The sequence below is a fragment of the Macaca fascicularis genome, chromosome 2, assembly GCF_037993035.2.
Source record: "Macaca fascicularis isolate 582-1 chromosome 2, T2T-MFA8v1.1".
In the NCBI taxonomy this organism is placed as follows: Eukaryota; Metazoa; Chordata; class Mammalia; order Primates; family Cercopithecidae; genus Macaca; species Macaca fascicularis.
Window position 1 is genome coordinate 108642539 of NC_088376.1, and position 17003 is coordinate 108659541.

The window sequence follows — 17003 nt, forward strand, 5'->3', positions numbered from 1 at the left end:
GCTATGTCCTTGTCTGTTGGAAGGTCTTCTGAGTGTATTTTTTAATAGAAACAATATTAGGAATGGTTTGGTTCCATGGCTGATTAACCGAAACTTACTTGACTAGGTTCTGCAATCCATATTTTACAATTTTACATGCTATATATAGTATTATGAAACTTAACCAACCTTCAGAGAGTGGGGGCAGGAGCCTCGCCAGCAGCTTTGCCTGCTAGTGTAGGGGCTATCTACTTGTGCCTCTCCACGTCCGCCAGTGAAGGCAGAGTTCTTACCCAGCTAAAGGTCACCAAGGTGGCTCCTGTGCTGTGTCTGAGGGTGGGAATAACTCCTTCTGAGGTGGAGATGAGGTGTCATCTGAGGTAAGCAATGAAGATGGTGGTTCTCAGAGGTGATGGTCTGAGACAAGGTGGGGACCCCTCATCTGTGGTTCGTGGTCTCCAAAGGGGAGTCCATAGAAGGGATTCAGGGGGCCCAGCAACCCCGGGATATTCTTTGTGAAGGTCTGTGTGTGTATGTATTTTTGGGGAGGTAGATTAGGTGGCATTCATCAGATTCTCAAAGGTCCCTGGGACAGAGGGTAAGGTTGGGGTGACTCAGGGGTGAAGAAGTTGAAGGATGATGCATATGAGGGGATCTCAAGGGGGTAGAAGCAGTGGAAGATTAGGGGTGAGAGGGAGGAAGTAGCGGCTGGAATCCTACAGCTGCTTTCACTCTCCCTCCCGACAGACTCTCTGAATATAGTCCTGCTGCTGTCCCTCGAGGGAGTGCGGGAGCTGCAAGGCAAAGGTGCCCTCAGGAGAGGCTTTACAGTCTGCCCTGGGCAGGAGACGGCTGCTGCAAGCTGGGGCTCCCTGTAGACAACAGACACTTCTGGCCTGCATCCAGCAACCAGGAACCATGAGATACAATTTGGGGGCTGCTTTTTCTTCCTAAATCATGTCTGCTAAAATCTATTACACATAAATCTGGGTGTGGTTTTTATTCCAGAGACTAGGAGTTTTGCATGTGGGACAAAAGCTTGAAGAACAAGATGAATTTGAGAAGATTTACAAAAATGGTAGGTCATTTCTTTAATATAGACAAAGTTGCTCAAATTTTGAAATAAATTAATATTCTGGATTTAGAACTTTGTCATCTTAATCGTTATCAGCTATTTTCACTTTTTTCTACAGCCTGGGCTGACAACGCAAATGCCTGTGCCAAGCAATATGCGGGAACTGGTGCCTTGAAGACTGACTTTACCAGGCAAGCCGTGCTTTTAAAATAGCGTTCCACATCAGTAGTTCACAGTCCTGGAGCTTTTAAAAATCACCTGGGCAGCTCTCAGACAACAGCAGCAACAGCAGCAAATCTCCAGCGTCTGGGCTTCACTTGAGACCTGTGGAGTCAGGATTTCTGGGAGATGAGGCCCAGGTTCTGGTGTGTTCTTAGCCACCCTGGGAGATTCTGATGCTTGGGGAGGGGTGAGAGCCACCGCTCCACAGTGCTTCTCAGACCTTACTGTGTACCAGAAGCACCAGTCTTGAGATGTGCCTCTAAAAAGCACCCAGGTGATGCTGATGCTGCTTTCAAAGACCACACTGAGTAATGAGGAATTAGAACATTTTGAATGTATTATGCATGCGGTGGCTCTTTTTCTGCTGTGTGGATTCCCTGGGAGCAGAATAAGATTTCTAGTCTCTGCTTTGCTGTGTCCTACCACTTAACCTGGGCTGTGTATTTCTCTTCATATTTCTTGTCTTTGCAACTGGAATTAGTGTGTTTCTTTGTGCCTCCTTTGGTAATATTTTAGAAAGAAAATAGGTATTTCTTGGACCTACAAGTGATTTCTTTTGTGAAGTATCTATATCTTCAGCGATAGTTTTTAAAATCTGTCACTCATTTCTATACCTTATGCTTATTGACCATAAAACAGTGTGAGAATTCAGTGTACAAACCTGTAACTTAAAATTTAACCTCTTTAACCAGAACTGGAAAGAGAACTCATTTGGGACTTATAATGGATGGCTGGAACTCAATGATACGATATTATAAGAACAACTTTTCCGATGGATTTAGACAAGTAAGTTTGTATTTGATGCTTTCCTGGCATTAGGCGGTTGTCTCTTTGCATCGTTCATCACTAATGTTATCTCACACTGAGTTTGGTGAGTTACTAATTTCTTCCTTTCTGTTCTAGGATTCCATAGACTTATTTCTTGGAAACTATTCAGTGGATGAATTAGAATCTCATAGTCCTTTAAGTGTTCCAAGGGATTGGAAATTCCTGGCTGTAAGAAACCATTTTGTATTTTTCAAGTTTTTAAAAGCATTGTGTCTGAAGGTATAGATGGTTTCAGTCTCCTTAATTTAAAACGTTATATGTTGTTTATATTTCATTACATGAAATATAAATACTTAAGTTTTCCAAAGAGGTCAGGCTGAGGAGTACAGTAACTGTGGAGCATTTGTTTTCTTTTCCTCAGAGTGTCTCACACATGCTTTTCGTGTGATGTCACATAAGCAAAGGGGAAGTGGAAGGTTTCTCATTTCAGGAAAACTTCAGTTCTTTTACATTGAGGGAATTGCCAGAGACAAACTTGTTACATGGAAGGCAAGGTTTATTTTTGATGCTTCTCTCCTTTTTGACTTCTCCATTCACCAGACTCTGCAAGAGCCTCTCTGGATTTTCTTTCCAGTGGGTCAAGTGCCCTGGAATGGAAGGGAGACCTAGTGTTCTAGGTTCTCATCTGGGCATCCTCCTTCCATTTAGCACTCTTTGGCTTGGAGCAAAAGCATGCTTCTTCCGATCTTACCACTTTCCCCATCTAAAGTCTAGGGCAGTTGTGATTGAACCCATAAATAATAATGTTTTGTTGACAAAAGATACTGTGTGTATTAGTTGACAGATGAGGTTTTTTCTTTTCCCAAGCAATGCATGCACAACTGATTTTGCAGCCATTGGTTAGCATTCTTAAATGATTATCTCTTTCTGTTGTCTTTTCCAGTTGCCTATTATCATGGTTGTTGCCTTTTCAATGTGCATTATCTGTTTGCTGATGGCTGGTAAGTCAGCTCCACACATTCTTCCATTTGTTTCTTAGTTAGAATGTTGACCTTTCTTTTACAACATCTTAAGTTTTTGAGTTCACTGAACACTTGATGTTTCCCTATTAAATTTAATGGGTAAAGTGGAGTAGATGAAATTAGTCATTAGATGTGACAGGAAGAAAAATAACATACCTAGTAGTTTGATGGGTTTTTTTTAAACCTCAGATTTCAAAAACATGTTTTTCTTATTACTGTGAACCAATAAGTATCTGAGACAGGTCTCAGTTCAGAGGCTTAAGTTACCAAGGTTGAGAACCTGCCCAGGAAAAAGAGACACAAGCTACGGTAGGATCAGTATCTTGTGCTTTTTCCAAAGAGAGTTTTGAGGACTTCAGTATTAAATGGTGAAACGGTGTACAGGAGGGGAAGGAGGAATGGAAACAAAAGGGGAGGGTAGGTAGTGAGATAAGTGGTCACATTCTTGTGAGGCTTTGATTAGCACTCACTGAATCCACATTACATGTGAAAGGAGAGGGTAGAGGAACAGTCAATTATGCATTCATCTCCCGCTCAGTAAATCTGTGTTTTATGTAAGACAAGTAAATGTAGAGTAGAGGGAGAAGTCAAATCTGCATTTGTTTTGGGGTGGGCGGAGGAATGATTTTCTAGTCTTTGTCCCTTACCTGTGAAAATAAACTGTTAATTTACAATGTCAGGGTGAGGGAGATTCGACAGGACTGTCTTTTAGGGTAAAGATTTTGGGGCCCACATGGAATTTGCTTGTGACAGTTTGTGAGGGTGGCCATCTGGGAGGATATGTGGCCAACTATCTTTGCAGCTGTCTACTTAGGAACAAAAGGAGGGTAGTTTTGTGAGACTCAGTTCCCAAGTTTAACTTTTCTCTTTGGCATAGTAAATTTGGAGTCCTGAGATTTTATTTTCCTTTCACATTACCAAAGTAATACATAGTAATTGTAGAAAACACACGTAGGCAGAAAAGGAGAAAATATTATTTATCATCATACCTTTGAGAGAGAAGCTCACCACTCTTAACATTTTGATGTTTTAATATTTATAAGTGTCTCTGATTTTTTTCAGAGGTGAGATACATATTTTCATTATCTGCTTTTTTTCACTAAGCAGTATGTTTTCCCATGTTCTTAATTGCTAATGGCTGCAAAGTATTCCATTTATAGAATGTATAGTCTAACCAACTCAAATAAATGTTAATGGATTAAGATATTACTTATCATTAAATTTTAATAGGTTGAGAGTAAAATTGCCTAAGAACCTGAGTGGACAAGGTCTTTACTGGTTTTGTTTTTTCTCCTAATATTTTGCTATGTTACTGAGTTAATAAAGCATTTAAGATTAAAGTGTGAAGAATGTATTCTTTATTCTCCTTTGAGTAATGTCCTGTATTTTGGAGGTTTAAGTCTGAGACTTGGTGTATTGTACCTTGGAGGTGCAATCCTAGTCACTCTGAAAGAAAAGGCACCTTCCAGCCTTCATCCTCTATCCTGAATTCATTGAGCCAACCTCTTCTTGCCTGTCTGAATTCCACCATCCTCAGGGCACCATTCATACGCTCCCCTCTCACAGAGTGTCTCTCCCACACGGAAGTCTTCACCTTCTATCTGAATTTCCACAGCACTCCTGGTCCTCTCTCCCAGCACTTTCCTCTTTTAACCTCCTTAATACATAGGGAGTTATTTTTCAGAGGTAGTATACCTCTTTGGTGTACCTGACATACCCAGTGTGTATTTGTTTTTGGATGGTAATGATTTGCATACTTGTTTGTCTTTTTCACTGGATCAGCAACTTTTTGAGGGTCTGTGTCTTACTCATTGCTTTGTCCAGGATATAGTAAACCCTCAGTAAATGTTTGCTGAATTAAGGACTCTTACTCCACCACCACCACTAATTCTGTCACCTTTTTGATAGGGAGGCTCAGTTACCTGTTCGTCTCGGTATTCCTCTCAGTGCTCAGCCCTGTAGACAGTTGTGATGTAGTTTTGACTAAATGCTGAAATGTTGAGTAGGGGGAAAGAGCCATCTTACTATTATTATAGTTAGCAAAATTTTTCTGTAAAGAGCAGGTAGTAAATATTTTTGCCTTTATGGATGGTGTGTGGTCTCTGCTGCACATTGTTTGTTTTTGTGTTTATAACCATTTAAAAATGTAAAAACCATTCTTACCTTACAATACCAAAAACAGGTTGAGACATAGGCATTGCCCGGGACGTGACTGCGGGTTTTGGGGCAGGAAGGAAGAGGCAGCATGTGCAGGTTCCTCAGCGGCCAGCCCTGCTCTCATTTTCTCTCTAGATCCTCTGCCTTCTTTCCTGAAAACATACCCAGTGCTTGCCATTTTTGGGGAGCCACTGTACTGTTAAATTAGTTAATTTTGTTGTTCTGACTATACCCACATTTACCTAAAGAACCTCTGGGGAGGCAGGAAAGTCAAGACCAAGGGCTCTGCCTGAATAAAACGGGTGATTCCTTTAGGGTGTGTCCAGCAGAGTGGCCAATAAGGAACTGCCCTTTTTTTGTCCAAGAAGAATTTTAAAACTCAGAGCCATGAAAATTAGCAGTTATGCAAATTTGAGTATATTTTGCATAAAAAGAGATTGGATGCTGTGGATAGTAACATCTCATGTCAGTTAATTGTTATAACGAACTTTGTGACATTTGGGTGTGGCAATATCTGATTTCTAGCTCCTGCTGTGGTTTTCAAAGAGAATAGAAAACAAATGTAGCATGATCTCTGAGGGCTTGTTAGGAAAGAGTCTGGAGACTGGTTTCTTCCCTGGTGTGCTCTCTCACTGGCCGTTATTCCCTGTATGTGTTTCTCCGTCTGCAGATGAGGCCAGTACTGTTGCAGAGAGAGAAGCTATTCTCTAGGTTCAGCTATTCAAGGAGTAAAACAAAGTAGATCTTTGCCCATTGGCCTGCTGCTAACCTTTATGAACTTCGGACTTTGGAAAATGCGTATCAGCAGAGTTGGGCTAAATATGTCATTCAAATATGTTATTGGCTGGGTGCTGTGGTGTGTGCCTATAGTCCCAGCTACTCAGGAGGCTGAAACAGGAGGATCATTTGAGCCCAGGAGTTCTGGTCTGTAGTGTGCTATGCTGATCGGATGTCCGCACTAAGTTCAGCATCAATATGGTGACCTCTTTGAGCAGGAGATCACCAGGTTGCCTAAGGAATGGTGAACCAGTACAGGTCAGAAACAGCAGGACAAAACTTTCGTGCTGATCAGTAGTGGAATCGTGCTTGTGAATAGCCACTGCACCGTAGCCTGGGCAATACAGCAAGACCCCATCTCTAAAGCAAATGTTACTGACTTTTGTTTTATATATTTATGTATGTGCAAAAAATACCCTACAAAATATATGTAACTTCAGAAAAGTTTTGGATAACTTATGTTTGGTATTCATAACTTATGAATATTAAAATTTTTTGTGCAGGTATTTTGATAATAGCTCATATCTGTTACAGAACTATAAATTAAACAATAGTTTTTTGTATTATTAAAATATACTAAAAGTGATTATTATTTGTATAATATATGAAATCGTTTAGTCCAGTGGTTCTCAAAGTGTAGCCTCTTGATCGGTAGCATCAGCATCACCTGGGAACTAGGAACTTGCTGGAATGCAGATTCTTGGGGCTCAACAGTTGATGCTTTATCAAGCCCTGCAGAAGATTCTGGTACTAGCCAGGGTTTGAGAACCACCGGTTTAAACCTTAATTAAGAGGTTCTTTATTTTTGCTGTGAATGTGCTAGTAAACTTTAATGTTGCCAAAATGTGCTAAACAGCTGAAAACTGGGTCTGATATCAACAAATGCCTTATTTAGCTTTTTGTTTCTTAATATCAACAGGTGACACTTGGACAGAAACACTGGCCTATGTGCTCTTCTGGGGAGTTGCAAGCATTGGAACATTTTTTATCATTCTTTACAATGGCAAAGATTTTGTTGATGCTCCCAGACTGGTCCAGAAGGAAAAGATAGACTGAATTTGTATTTGTGGAAAGCGGCTTGGCTTGGAAGATTCCATTGTGCAGAACTGGAGTCTTTACTGACCCGCTTTCCACATCAGCCCAAGGTCTTTTTAATGCCTTTATCCAAAAGCACATCTTGTGCTCCGTGCAGGATGATGACAGAATTGATCTGATGTTACTGCCTTGATGGTCTCTTTGCTATTGGGACAGTTAGATTTATAATTTGAAGCTATTCTGTAATTAAAATATAACCTGAATTCAGCTTGCAGAATGGAAGCTGAATCTGTTCATTGGATTCTATTGATTGTCAGTTTAATCAGCTGTTGCAGAATAAGTAATATATTTTAAAAACCTAGCTCCTTTCATTATTTAAAACAGTAAAATTATTTTTGTAGCTCAGTTTCATTATTGTCCTTGTAGAAGCAGTCACTGTTAGCAGGCATACTTTTCCACACATCTTTGGACTTTTCTTAAAAGTTCAGTAATAAGCTAACTGTGTTTATAAAATGTAAGTCTCTTACAGACATCAAGTAGTTTGATGAGACAGTCTGTGACTTCATGATAGGAAAGAGGAGGGGATGTGGTCTGGGGTTCTTTTAAAGTCTCTGGTGGGCTGCCTCATGACTTTAATCAGCTTGAGCTGCCAGTGCACCAGCAGTTTAGATGTGATGAGAGAATTCAGATATACTTTATCTTTTTAAAAAAGTGTAAATAAAATCAAAGAATGTAAAGTCTATCTCTTATGCTAGAGGTCCAAAGCCACCTCTGTTTTAAAGATTGCCCCAGTGTGGAAGATGCCCATGACTGGTCAGCTACTTCCTCCTGTACATTTTGGTTTCTTTGAGGGTCAGTCATTGAGACATGCAGGCCTCTGAGAGGGTCTTGTTCTAGATTTCATATTGCACTTGGGGGGCAACAGCTGCTTTTCCACGCATGGTACTCTTGATGCTTTTCACTCTGTCAAGGATTTTGTTGGCTGTCAATAAATGTGTCTAAAACTTAGTGCTTCCAGGTAGTTATAGTTCTCCAAATCAAGGACCAACTTAAACATTAATTTATGTGCAAAAACAAACCTGAAAAATATGCTTCGGAAACTGTGCATAGTTCTAATTGTAAGTCAGATTGTATATTCAAATTGTAATTAAGAGATTTAAATATTAGAACAGTATGTAAGGTAGTATAATTACCACTATTTTAAAACAATTCAATTAAACACTGCTACAATATTTCAGTGTTGTGCTTGAAAATATGTACAGTTTTTTTCCAATATTAATACCTTATGTTGTCCTTAAATATTTCTAAAAGCGCCTTTATTTCAGCATTACCTTTTTTTCATCATTATCTTTTGTAAAACATTGATACAAGTTGTTACTTTTAGAAACTCTAAAGGAAATAATAGCTGGAAAACCCTTTGTAGCTTAAAATCAGTCATTAAACTCACAATAGGGTAAGTAAATATAGCCACCTGTTAACATGTAAATAAGCATAATGTGTTCCAAAGATGGAATATTGAAACTTAGTTCATGTCTGCTGTAAAATATTATTTAAATGCTGCTGGGCATTTCACTTAAAGAACTTAATGTCAACAACTACAACAAAGACCAAATCTGAGCTGCTAATGTGGCTGCTTTGTAGGGAATGGACTAATCAGTGTGTTAGATCTTAAGGTATCAGTATTTCAGAATCCTGCGACGATTTTATTTCTAAATTCATGTACTGTATGTCCATAAGTGAAAATAAAATGTCATATTCTTTTCTAACTACTGTTGGTATCATTCATGTACTTTGAAAGTGATGTTTTTCTTTTTGATCTTAGAATATTAAAAATCATGCAGAGTGATACGGTTTGGCTCTGTGTCCCCACCCACCCAAATCTCATCTTAAATTGTACCTGGTGGGAAGTAGTTGGATCATGGGGGATGGTTTCCCCCATGCCATTCTCATCAGTTCTCACGAGGTCTGATGGTTTAAAAGTGTTTGGCATTTACCCCCTCGCTCGCTCGCTCTCCTGCCACCATGTAAGACGTGCTTTGCTTCCCCTTCACCTTCTGCCATGATGGTAAGTTTTGTGAGGCCTCCCCAGCCATGCAGAACTGTGAGTCAAACCTCTTTTCTTTATATGTTACCCAGTCTCAGGTAGTTCTTTACAGCAGTGTGAAAACAAACTAATACACAAAGCAATGCATGATCATCATAGAAAAATTGGAGTAAGCAAGCAAATCAGTAGCTTCTGCAATCTTGCTTTCCAGTTACCATCACTTAAGAAATTTTGTATCTCCTTATAGTTATTTTTTTTAGTTACAGAGAAACCCAGGGAAGTACTTAAATGTAATGTCTATAAAAAGGTGTCCCCCACCTTCAAACTGTGATTTGTTTTTCAAAATGCTATGAATCCCAGCTGATGTGGGAAAATATTGCTTGTTAGAAAATGACACCTCCACAGGAAGGTGTCAGCATGAGGGAAATAGTGATGTGAACACATTGGTACCTAGTGATGGCAGCAGTGGGCTGTCTGAAGTGGCTGCTGCCATTGTGCCGGCCTTGGCAGGGAGATGTGAGTGGTGACGGCAGGAGGGGCTGCAGGGGCAGCAGTAATGATGGTGAGACCCCTGTGCCTCATGTTCCCTGTGCCCTGTGTCCCTGCGGCAGCCGACTGCACTGCCCCCACCCCTGTATGGCTGAGTGGGTCCTGCCTCCAGGCCCGGAGCCACCACTGCTCTGGACCCTGATCCACGTTACCACCACTGTTGCTTGCTGTTGCCGGGATGGCGTGGGGAGGAGGTGGACAGTCCCCAGAGCCTGCTGCAGGGATCCCCCTGGAACCTGTCCGCCTGGGGGCTGCCGCAGTGGGGCCAGGCTGAGTTGCCTGCCGATGGGGGAGCAGCGTAGTTGTGTATGAAGGAGCAGGCAGAGAGGGGTCACAGGCGGAGCTGGGCCTGGGGTGGTGCCACGCTTGTACATGAGGCACGGGGACCACGCCTGGGGCGCGGAGCTGGGGCTGTCCTTTGGGGGCCTGGAGTGGGAAGTGGGAGTGGTGCTCACTTTGGGGACCCAGCCAGTGGCATGGCCACTGCACCCTCCCTGCTGACTGGTGCCGGATTCCTGCACCTTGGGAGGAGGCTCTGCACAGGGCTTCCCAGGGCCGGATCCCCAGAGTCTGCCCCACAGCGGGGTGACCTCTGAGCCTGATGCTCCCTAGGACCAGGCCCAGGGCCTGTAGGCTGCTCCTGGAGGCACCCCTGCTGGGCAGGGCTGTGAGCCAGGCAAGGGGGAGCACCAGGCCACCTCTGAGCACTGGGACCACGGGAAGAACTTGTGGTGACGTCCCCCCTGCTTCAGATGCCAGCATGGCCCCCAGCAAGGAACCGGAACCTCCACCCCAGACTGTGAGGAGGCGTGGCCAGAGCTGCCTGCACGTTCCATGGAGCAAGTGGGAGACTCACTTTCCCAGGCACAGGACCTGGGTGTCTCTGCACTCTGCATCCTCAGGAGCCAGATCTCAGAGTGGGGTTGGGGCTGAAGCCGGGCATTGTCACAGCTCAGCAGCGTGTGTGCACGCTTGGGGCAACACTGAAACGCCATCCCCTGCCACGTCGACCCCTCTGGACTTTGGGAACCAACAAGCACTGGTGGAGGGGAGGGGAAACTGAAGGGTAGGCTAAGGGTGTCTTGGTGCTGACCTGCAGGTGCCCCTTGGTGCAAGCAGTCTGGGCACCATGGATGGCTGCAGGAGGCAGACAGGCTCCTGGGCAGAAGGGGGCGGGTCCCTGGTGAGGCCCCACCTTCAGGCCAAGGACAGCCTGGAGGCTGGGGACTGGGCTGCCAGTTCCGTGGACCTGACTGGAATGGGAACTTGTGCCTTTTCTGGTCCCACCTATGGCCGCCTATGGGCCAATTGGCATGCAATTTCTCCCTTCTGAGGCCCATAAAGGCCCTGGGCTCAGCCAAAGCAGAGCAGAGACAATGGGACAACCAGCTGCGGAGAAGAGCTACCCTCTCTGCTGATAGCTGAACACTTGTTGGGATGACCTGCCTGGAGAGAGGAGCTACCCTCTCTGCTAGGAGCTGAACACTCATCGGAACACCCTGGCTGCAGAAAGGAGCTACTCCCTGCAGGTCTCCTCTGAGCTGTTCTGTCACTTGATAAAGCTCCTCTTTGTCTTGCTCATCCACATCTGTGCACATACTTCATTCTTCCTGGCCACAGGACAAGAACTCAGGACCCACCAAATGGTGAGGCTAAAAGAGCTATAACATGGCCCAGCGCGGTGGCTCACGCCTGTAATCCCAGCACTTTGGGAGGCCGAGGCGGGCAGATCACAAGGTCAGGAGATCTAGACCATCCTGACTAACACGGTGAAACCCCGTCTCTACTAAAAATACAAAAAATTAGCCGGATGTGGTGGCAGGCGCCTGCAGTCCCAGCTACTCGGGAGGCTGAGGCAGGAGGATGGCGTGAACCTGGGAGGCAGAGCGTGCAGTGAGCAGAGACCGTGTGCCACTGCACTCCAGCCTGGGCGACAGAGTGAGACTCCGTCTCATAAAAAAAAAAAAAAAAAAAAAAACTATAACACAAACTGGGCTAAGACACCCCTTGCTCACCACATTGCGCACGAAGAGAAGGAGAGAAGATCTGCAGCCCTTCGAGGAACCCAGACCTGGGAGTTCAGTGAGTCAGGGCTGTGACTCCCTCTTTGGGGCCATGCAGTTCCTAGCATCTTCAGACTACTGGGCACCACTGTCTTGGGCACTGGCAGCCGTGGAAGCTGTTTGCAGTGCATGCCTGGTCCAGCTGCAGCCTTGCAGAGAGCCCGCACCCATGCCAGCACTTGGAGCTGCCCGCTTCTCTGCAGCAGCTGGTGTGTCTAACTGGCAGTGGTTGGACCCCACGCTTACACACCCCTTGCTGCTCCATACCTGACTTGCCCTTGGCAGGCATGGGATCCAGGCCGGTAGTGTGAGCCGAGCTCAGCCAGGCAGGCTGAGTGGGTGGAACGAGCCCAGCAGGCTTGAACAAAACTCGGGCAAAGGCACCACTGGCCACAGAGGTTTCCAGCCAGAAAACCAACACCCCAAAGATCCTGTAACATTAGGAGGACCCTCACTCGTGGGAAGTGAGATGAAATTCCTTGGAAATGGCTTGCTCTTATGCCCATGTGCTCGCTCTCGTTCTCTCTCTCTCTCTCTAGCTGAAATTTGGAGCACTTTTGGAGTAATGTGGGTTCTCTATTAACAGTTGTTTTCTGGATCAGAAAAAAAAAATATATATATGTATATATATCTTGAGAATAAATTATATATATATATCAGGATAAATTAAATATTTAAAATATTATCTTCCCATAATTCATTTTTCCAGTTTCCTAGTGAAATAATTTCAAAATTTGGTCATTAATTTGAGAATTAATGAGGTGTCCTTGTACTCCCAACCAGGGACTGCAAGGGATGTGAGATACGTTCCAGCTCTGAATGACCTCAGTGCGTCTATCACTGCATAACAAATTACTCCAAAACTTACTGGCTTAAAGCAACCCATATTTATTCGTATTTATCATCTCACAGTTCCTGTAGGTCAGGAATTTGGGCATGATTTAGCTCTGTCCCCCATTTCAGGGTCTCCCACAGGCGCCAGTCAAGGTTCAGCTGGAGCAGGATCCATTTTAAAGATCACTCTCGTTGTTGGCAGGTATATTAGTTCGTTTTCACGCTGCTGATAAAGACATACACAAGACTGAAGAATTTACAAAAGAAAGAGGTTTAATTGGACTTACAGTTCCAAGTGGCTGGGGAAGCCTCACAATCACGGCGGAAGGCAAGGAAGAACAAGTCACATCTTACGTGGATGGTGGCAGGCAAAAAAATGAGAGAATGAGGAAGACTCAGAAATGGAAACCTCAGATAAAACCATCAGATCTCGAGAGACTTACTCACTACCACTAGAACAGTATGTGGGAAACCACTCCCATGATTAAATTCTCTCCCACTGGGTCCCACCCACAACAGGGAATTCAAGATGAGATTTGGGTGAGGACACAGCCAAATCATATCAGCAGGATTCAGTTCCTTGTGGGCTGCTAGACTGGTCCACTTGCTGGCTATTAGCTGAAAACCTCAATTCCTTGCCACGTCGGCCTGTTCAACATGGCAACTTGGTTCATCAAGTCAGCAAGAGAGAGTCTGCTAGCAAGGAGGAAGTCACAGTGTCTTTTTTCTTCTTTCTTTTTTTTTTTTTTTTTTTTTTTTTTTTGAGACGAAGTCTCGCTCTGTCACCCAGGCTGGAGTACAATGACGTGATCTCAGCTCACTGCAACCTCCTCCTCCCGGCTTCAAGCGATTCTCCTGCCTCAGCCTCCTGAGTAGCTGGGATTATAGGCGCCTCCACCGTGCCTGGCTAATTTTTGTATTTTTAGGAGAGGCAGGGTTTCACCATGTTGGTCAGGCTGGTCTCGAACTCCTGACCTCAGGTGATCCACCCACCTCGGCCTCCCAAAGTGCTGGGATTACAGGCGTGAGCCACCACACCTGGCCAACAGTGTCTTTTATAACTTAATCTGGAAATTGTTATCCCATTACTTTTACTGTATTCTATGCACTAGGAGTCACTAGGTCCAGCTCGTTCAAGAGGAGGGGAATAACACGAGCGCATGAATACCAGGTGGCAATCTTTGGGGGCCATCTTAGAAGTCTGCTGACCATAGTAAGGAGCGAATACAAAGGTGAAGTGCAGAGCTATTGCTGGAGGGAGTCAGGTGGCTTCCTGGAGGAAGTGGGGCTTATGCAAGGACCTAGGTGTTCTGGCTATCTAATGCTGTGTAGCAAATTAGCCCCAGAAAGAAAGAGCGGGAGGGAAGAATGGAGGAGGAGGAGGGAGAGGAGGGACACAGACACAGCAGGTATACCATGAACGCCCTATCCAGGGCAGCTAGTTGAGTTCCGCAGAGCCAGGGCACAATTCTGCTATTATCCTTAACTCCTGGCTACGTTTCCTTCTTTGGAAGAAGTGTTGGGAAAGGCACCTAGCTTGTAAGAATTCAATATTCCACCTCAATCTAAAGCTTTACTGTTTTCCTCTGTATGCTTTTGGGCATCTGGAGCATGGTTGGGGAGAACAGAACTTGCACCTTGGAAACCCGTGCTCTCCTTCCCACTGCCATCCCTACATCTTCCCAGAGATGACCACTAGCCTTGCATTTCTTCCTAGTTTAGCACATAGTATGTATCACTAGATACGTAATGTCTATATAATGTATATGTAATATCTGTATTGTTTAGTTTTGCTTTTTTTGAAGTGTCTAGAAATGGCATCATTCCATATGCATGATACAGCTGGCCTTTGAATTCGGCATTGTTCTAAGATTCATTTACACTGATGGTTATAGCTTGAGTCCAACCTGTTGTTGTCTGCCTTGTTTGTTTGTTTGTTTGTTTGAGACAGGATCTCTCTCTGTCACCCAGGCTAGAGTGCAGTGGTGCAATAGCTCACTGCAACTTCTGCCTCCCAGATTCAAGCAATTCTTCTGCCTCAGCCTCCCAAGTAGCTGGGATTACAGGCATGCGACACCATGTCCAGCTAATTTTTGTATTTTTAGTAGAGACAGGGTTTCACCATGTTGGCCAGGCTGGTCTCAAACTTCTGGCTTCAAGTGATTCACCTGCCTCAGCCTCCCAAAGTGCTGGGATTATAGGCGTGAGCCACTGCGCCCGGCCAACTATTGTTTACTTTGAATGACTATATTACAATATATGTATTCATTTGGATCTATTTATGATGGTCATAAATCATTTTTTGTCTAGTCTAATATTGATGGATATTCTGGTTGTTTTTGGTTGTTTGTTTTTGCACTAAGTACTGCTGTGAGCATTGTATATGTCTCCAGCTCACACCGGAAATGGTATTTCTATGCTCCATGCCCAGTGGTAGAATTATAAGCCTGAAATATATAAGGTAACATGAAATTCTCTTCTAAATTGCTTGTGCCATTCATATTGCTCCCAGTTCCACATTATCACCAATGCTTGGCACTGTCAGACTTCCTAACTTTTTAATCCAGTAGGTATAAAAATCGTATCTCAATTTTGGCATTTCTCAGATCACTAATGAGATTGAGCATCTTTTCATAGTTTTGACATTCTTTATATTTTAGAAAATAATTATTTGTTAGTTGTATATACTATAAATATCTTCCCTCTATTTTTAACTTGTCTTTTCATTTTCTTATGACTTTTGATGAACCAAGTGTATAAATGGTATTGAATTGACCAGTGTTTTCCTAGCACATTTTGTGCTTATGTAAGACAATATGATGTCATCTGACAGAGTCCAGCGTTCTTTTTCCTCTAGAGTTATCCAGTTGCTGAGGATGTTGTTGAATCTTGTCCCTCCTGGTCTGCAGTGCCACCCCTATCGTCTCTCAAGTCCGCTCTACTTGTGGGTGTTGGGGCTTTCTATTCTCATCTATTTGCTGGTATGTTTTCACTGCTGAGAACGCGTCTTGCAGGATGGTTCTGTCGCTGCTGTGAGCTCTGGGCTCCTCAGTCTGTTAGGCAGAGAGCTTGATGTCATGCATTTTCCTGACCTGCAGTACGGTTTTGGAGTAATGTGGGTTCTCTGTGTTAACACTTTTCTGACAGTGGATCTGTGGTGAGAACTGTTTGCAAACACTGGATTACACAGAGTTATCTAACCTGCGGGACTTGTCAGAGGTTTGAGAAGTGACTCTCCTGGAGGAGGTATCTACCGTGCAGCAGCACCCAAACTTTGTAGCCTGTGGAATCTTTTGTTCCTAGAGCATCTCATAGGACCAGCCTTCATGGGATTCATTTTGTGAAAGGCCAGCATGGAGGTGACTACTCTGGCCTTGAAGCTGAAAAACATGGGCTGTAATCTATTTGGACCTCACTTGAGTATTGAATCTGATGGCACCTTAATGCTAAATTTAAAAATTCTTATCCAGGTGACAGTTCCCTAAGATCCATGCACACACACGTACATCTGCACTCACCTCCTGAGAGATCCGGGTGAGTCTACGAGTGGGGAGTCTTCCTTGATGTCCAGCTGTCATCCTTTCCTGCCTCTGGCCTTGTTCCTCTGGGCTGGACATCCATGTAGAGGCTCCACGATGTGATCTCACTGGGGGGACCAATTAGTAAAGGGCTGTGACATGTTTAAGTGAATTCCCTGGTCCCAGGTGAGGGAGTTAGATGGTCTGTTTGTTCCTAACACTTGCCTTGATAGATTATTCTGAGCAGGAATTTGCTTTTTGTTTTTGTTTAGCCAAAAGTCCAGGTGTTCGTCTTTCTCCACTCACTATTTTCAGTGATGCATGCCTATTGCTCTTTATTCTAGTTGTACAAACCTAAAGTATCATTCACTAAAATACTGTGTTAACATTTTATGTCCTAAATCAAGCTCCTATTAGAGTTGGGTTCAAATATAGACTGACATTAGGAAAAGTAGAAAGTATAAGTGGTAAGTCATGTTTAGCAGAATTTAGGATGTTCTCTCTGAGCTTCTGGGACCAGATTCTCCTGGGTTTTGTTTTTGTTTTTTTGTTTTGAGACAGTGTCTTGCTCTGTCACCCAGGCTGGAGCACAGTGGTACAACCTCTGCTTCCCAGGCTCAAGAGACTCTCTCACCTCAGCCTCCCGAATAGCTGGGACTCCAGGCATGCATCACCAGGCTTGGCTAATTTTTGTATTTTTTTGTAGAGACAAGGTTTTGCCATGTTGCCCAGGCTGGTCTTGAATTCCTGGGCTCAAGCAATCCGCTGGCCTGGGCCTCCCAGTGTTGGGATGACAGGCGTGAGCCACCACACCTGGCTGCTCCATTCCCTGTTGATCCCTCCTCTCTACTTTACAATGCTGTGAGTCAGGAATTCAGGCATAGGTTGGCTGGGTGATTCTTCTGTTCCAGATGGCACTGATGGAGGTCACTCAGTGGGATTCATTTGACAGATTGGCTG

General features: G+C 44.0%; 1 protein-coding gene across 4 annotated transcripts in view; it reads left to right on the forward strand.

The window, feature by feature from the left end:
• Positions 1–8801, forward strand: part of SACM1L (SAC1 like phosphatidylinositide phosphatase) — a 55759-nt gene extending 46958 nt beyond the window's left edge. For all 4 annotated transcript variants that reach the window (XR_012431069.1, XM_065540490.1, XM_074031913.1 and 1 more), the window contains 6 exons: positions 988–1057; positions 1173–1245; positions 1969–2062; positions 2180–2272; positions 2988–3045; positions 6920–8801. Coding sequence is in view for 3 of the 4 variants with exons in the window: in XM_065540490.1 (XP_065396562.1) it covers positions 988–1057; positions 1173–1245; positions 1969–2062; positions 2180–2272; positions 2988–3045; positions 6920–7056 (525 nt within the window). In the remaining variant the exon portion in view is untranslated. The remainder of the gene's footprint in view (positions 1–987; positions 1058–1172; positions 1246–1968; positions 2063–2179; positions 2273–2987; positions 3046–6919) is intronic.
• Positions 8802–17003: the final 8202 nt, after the last annotated feature.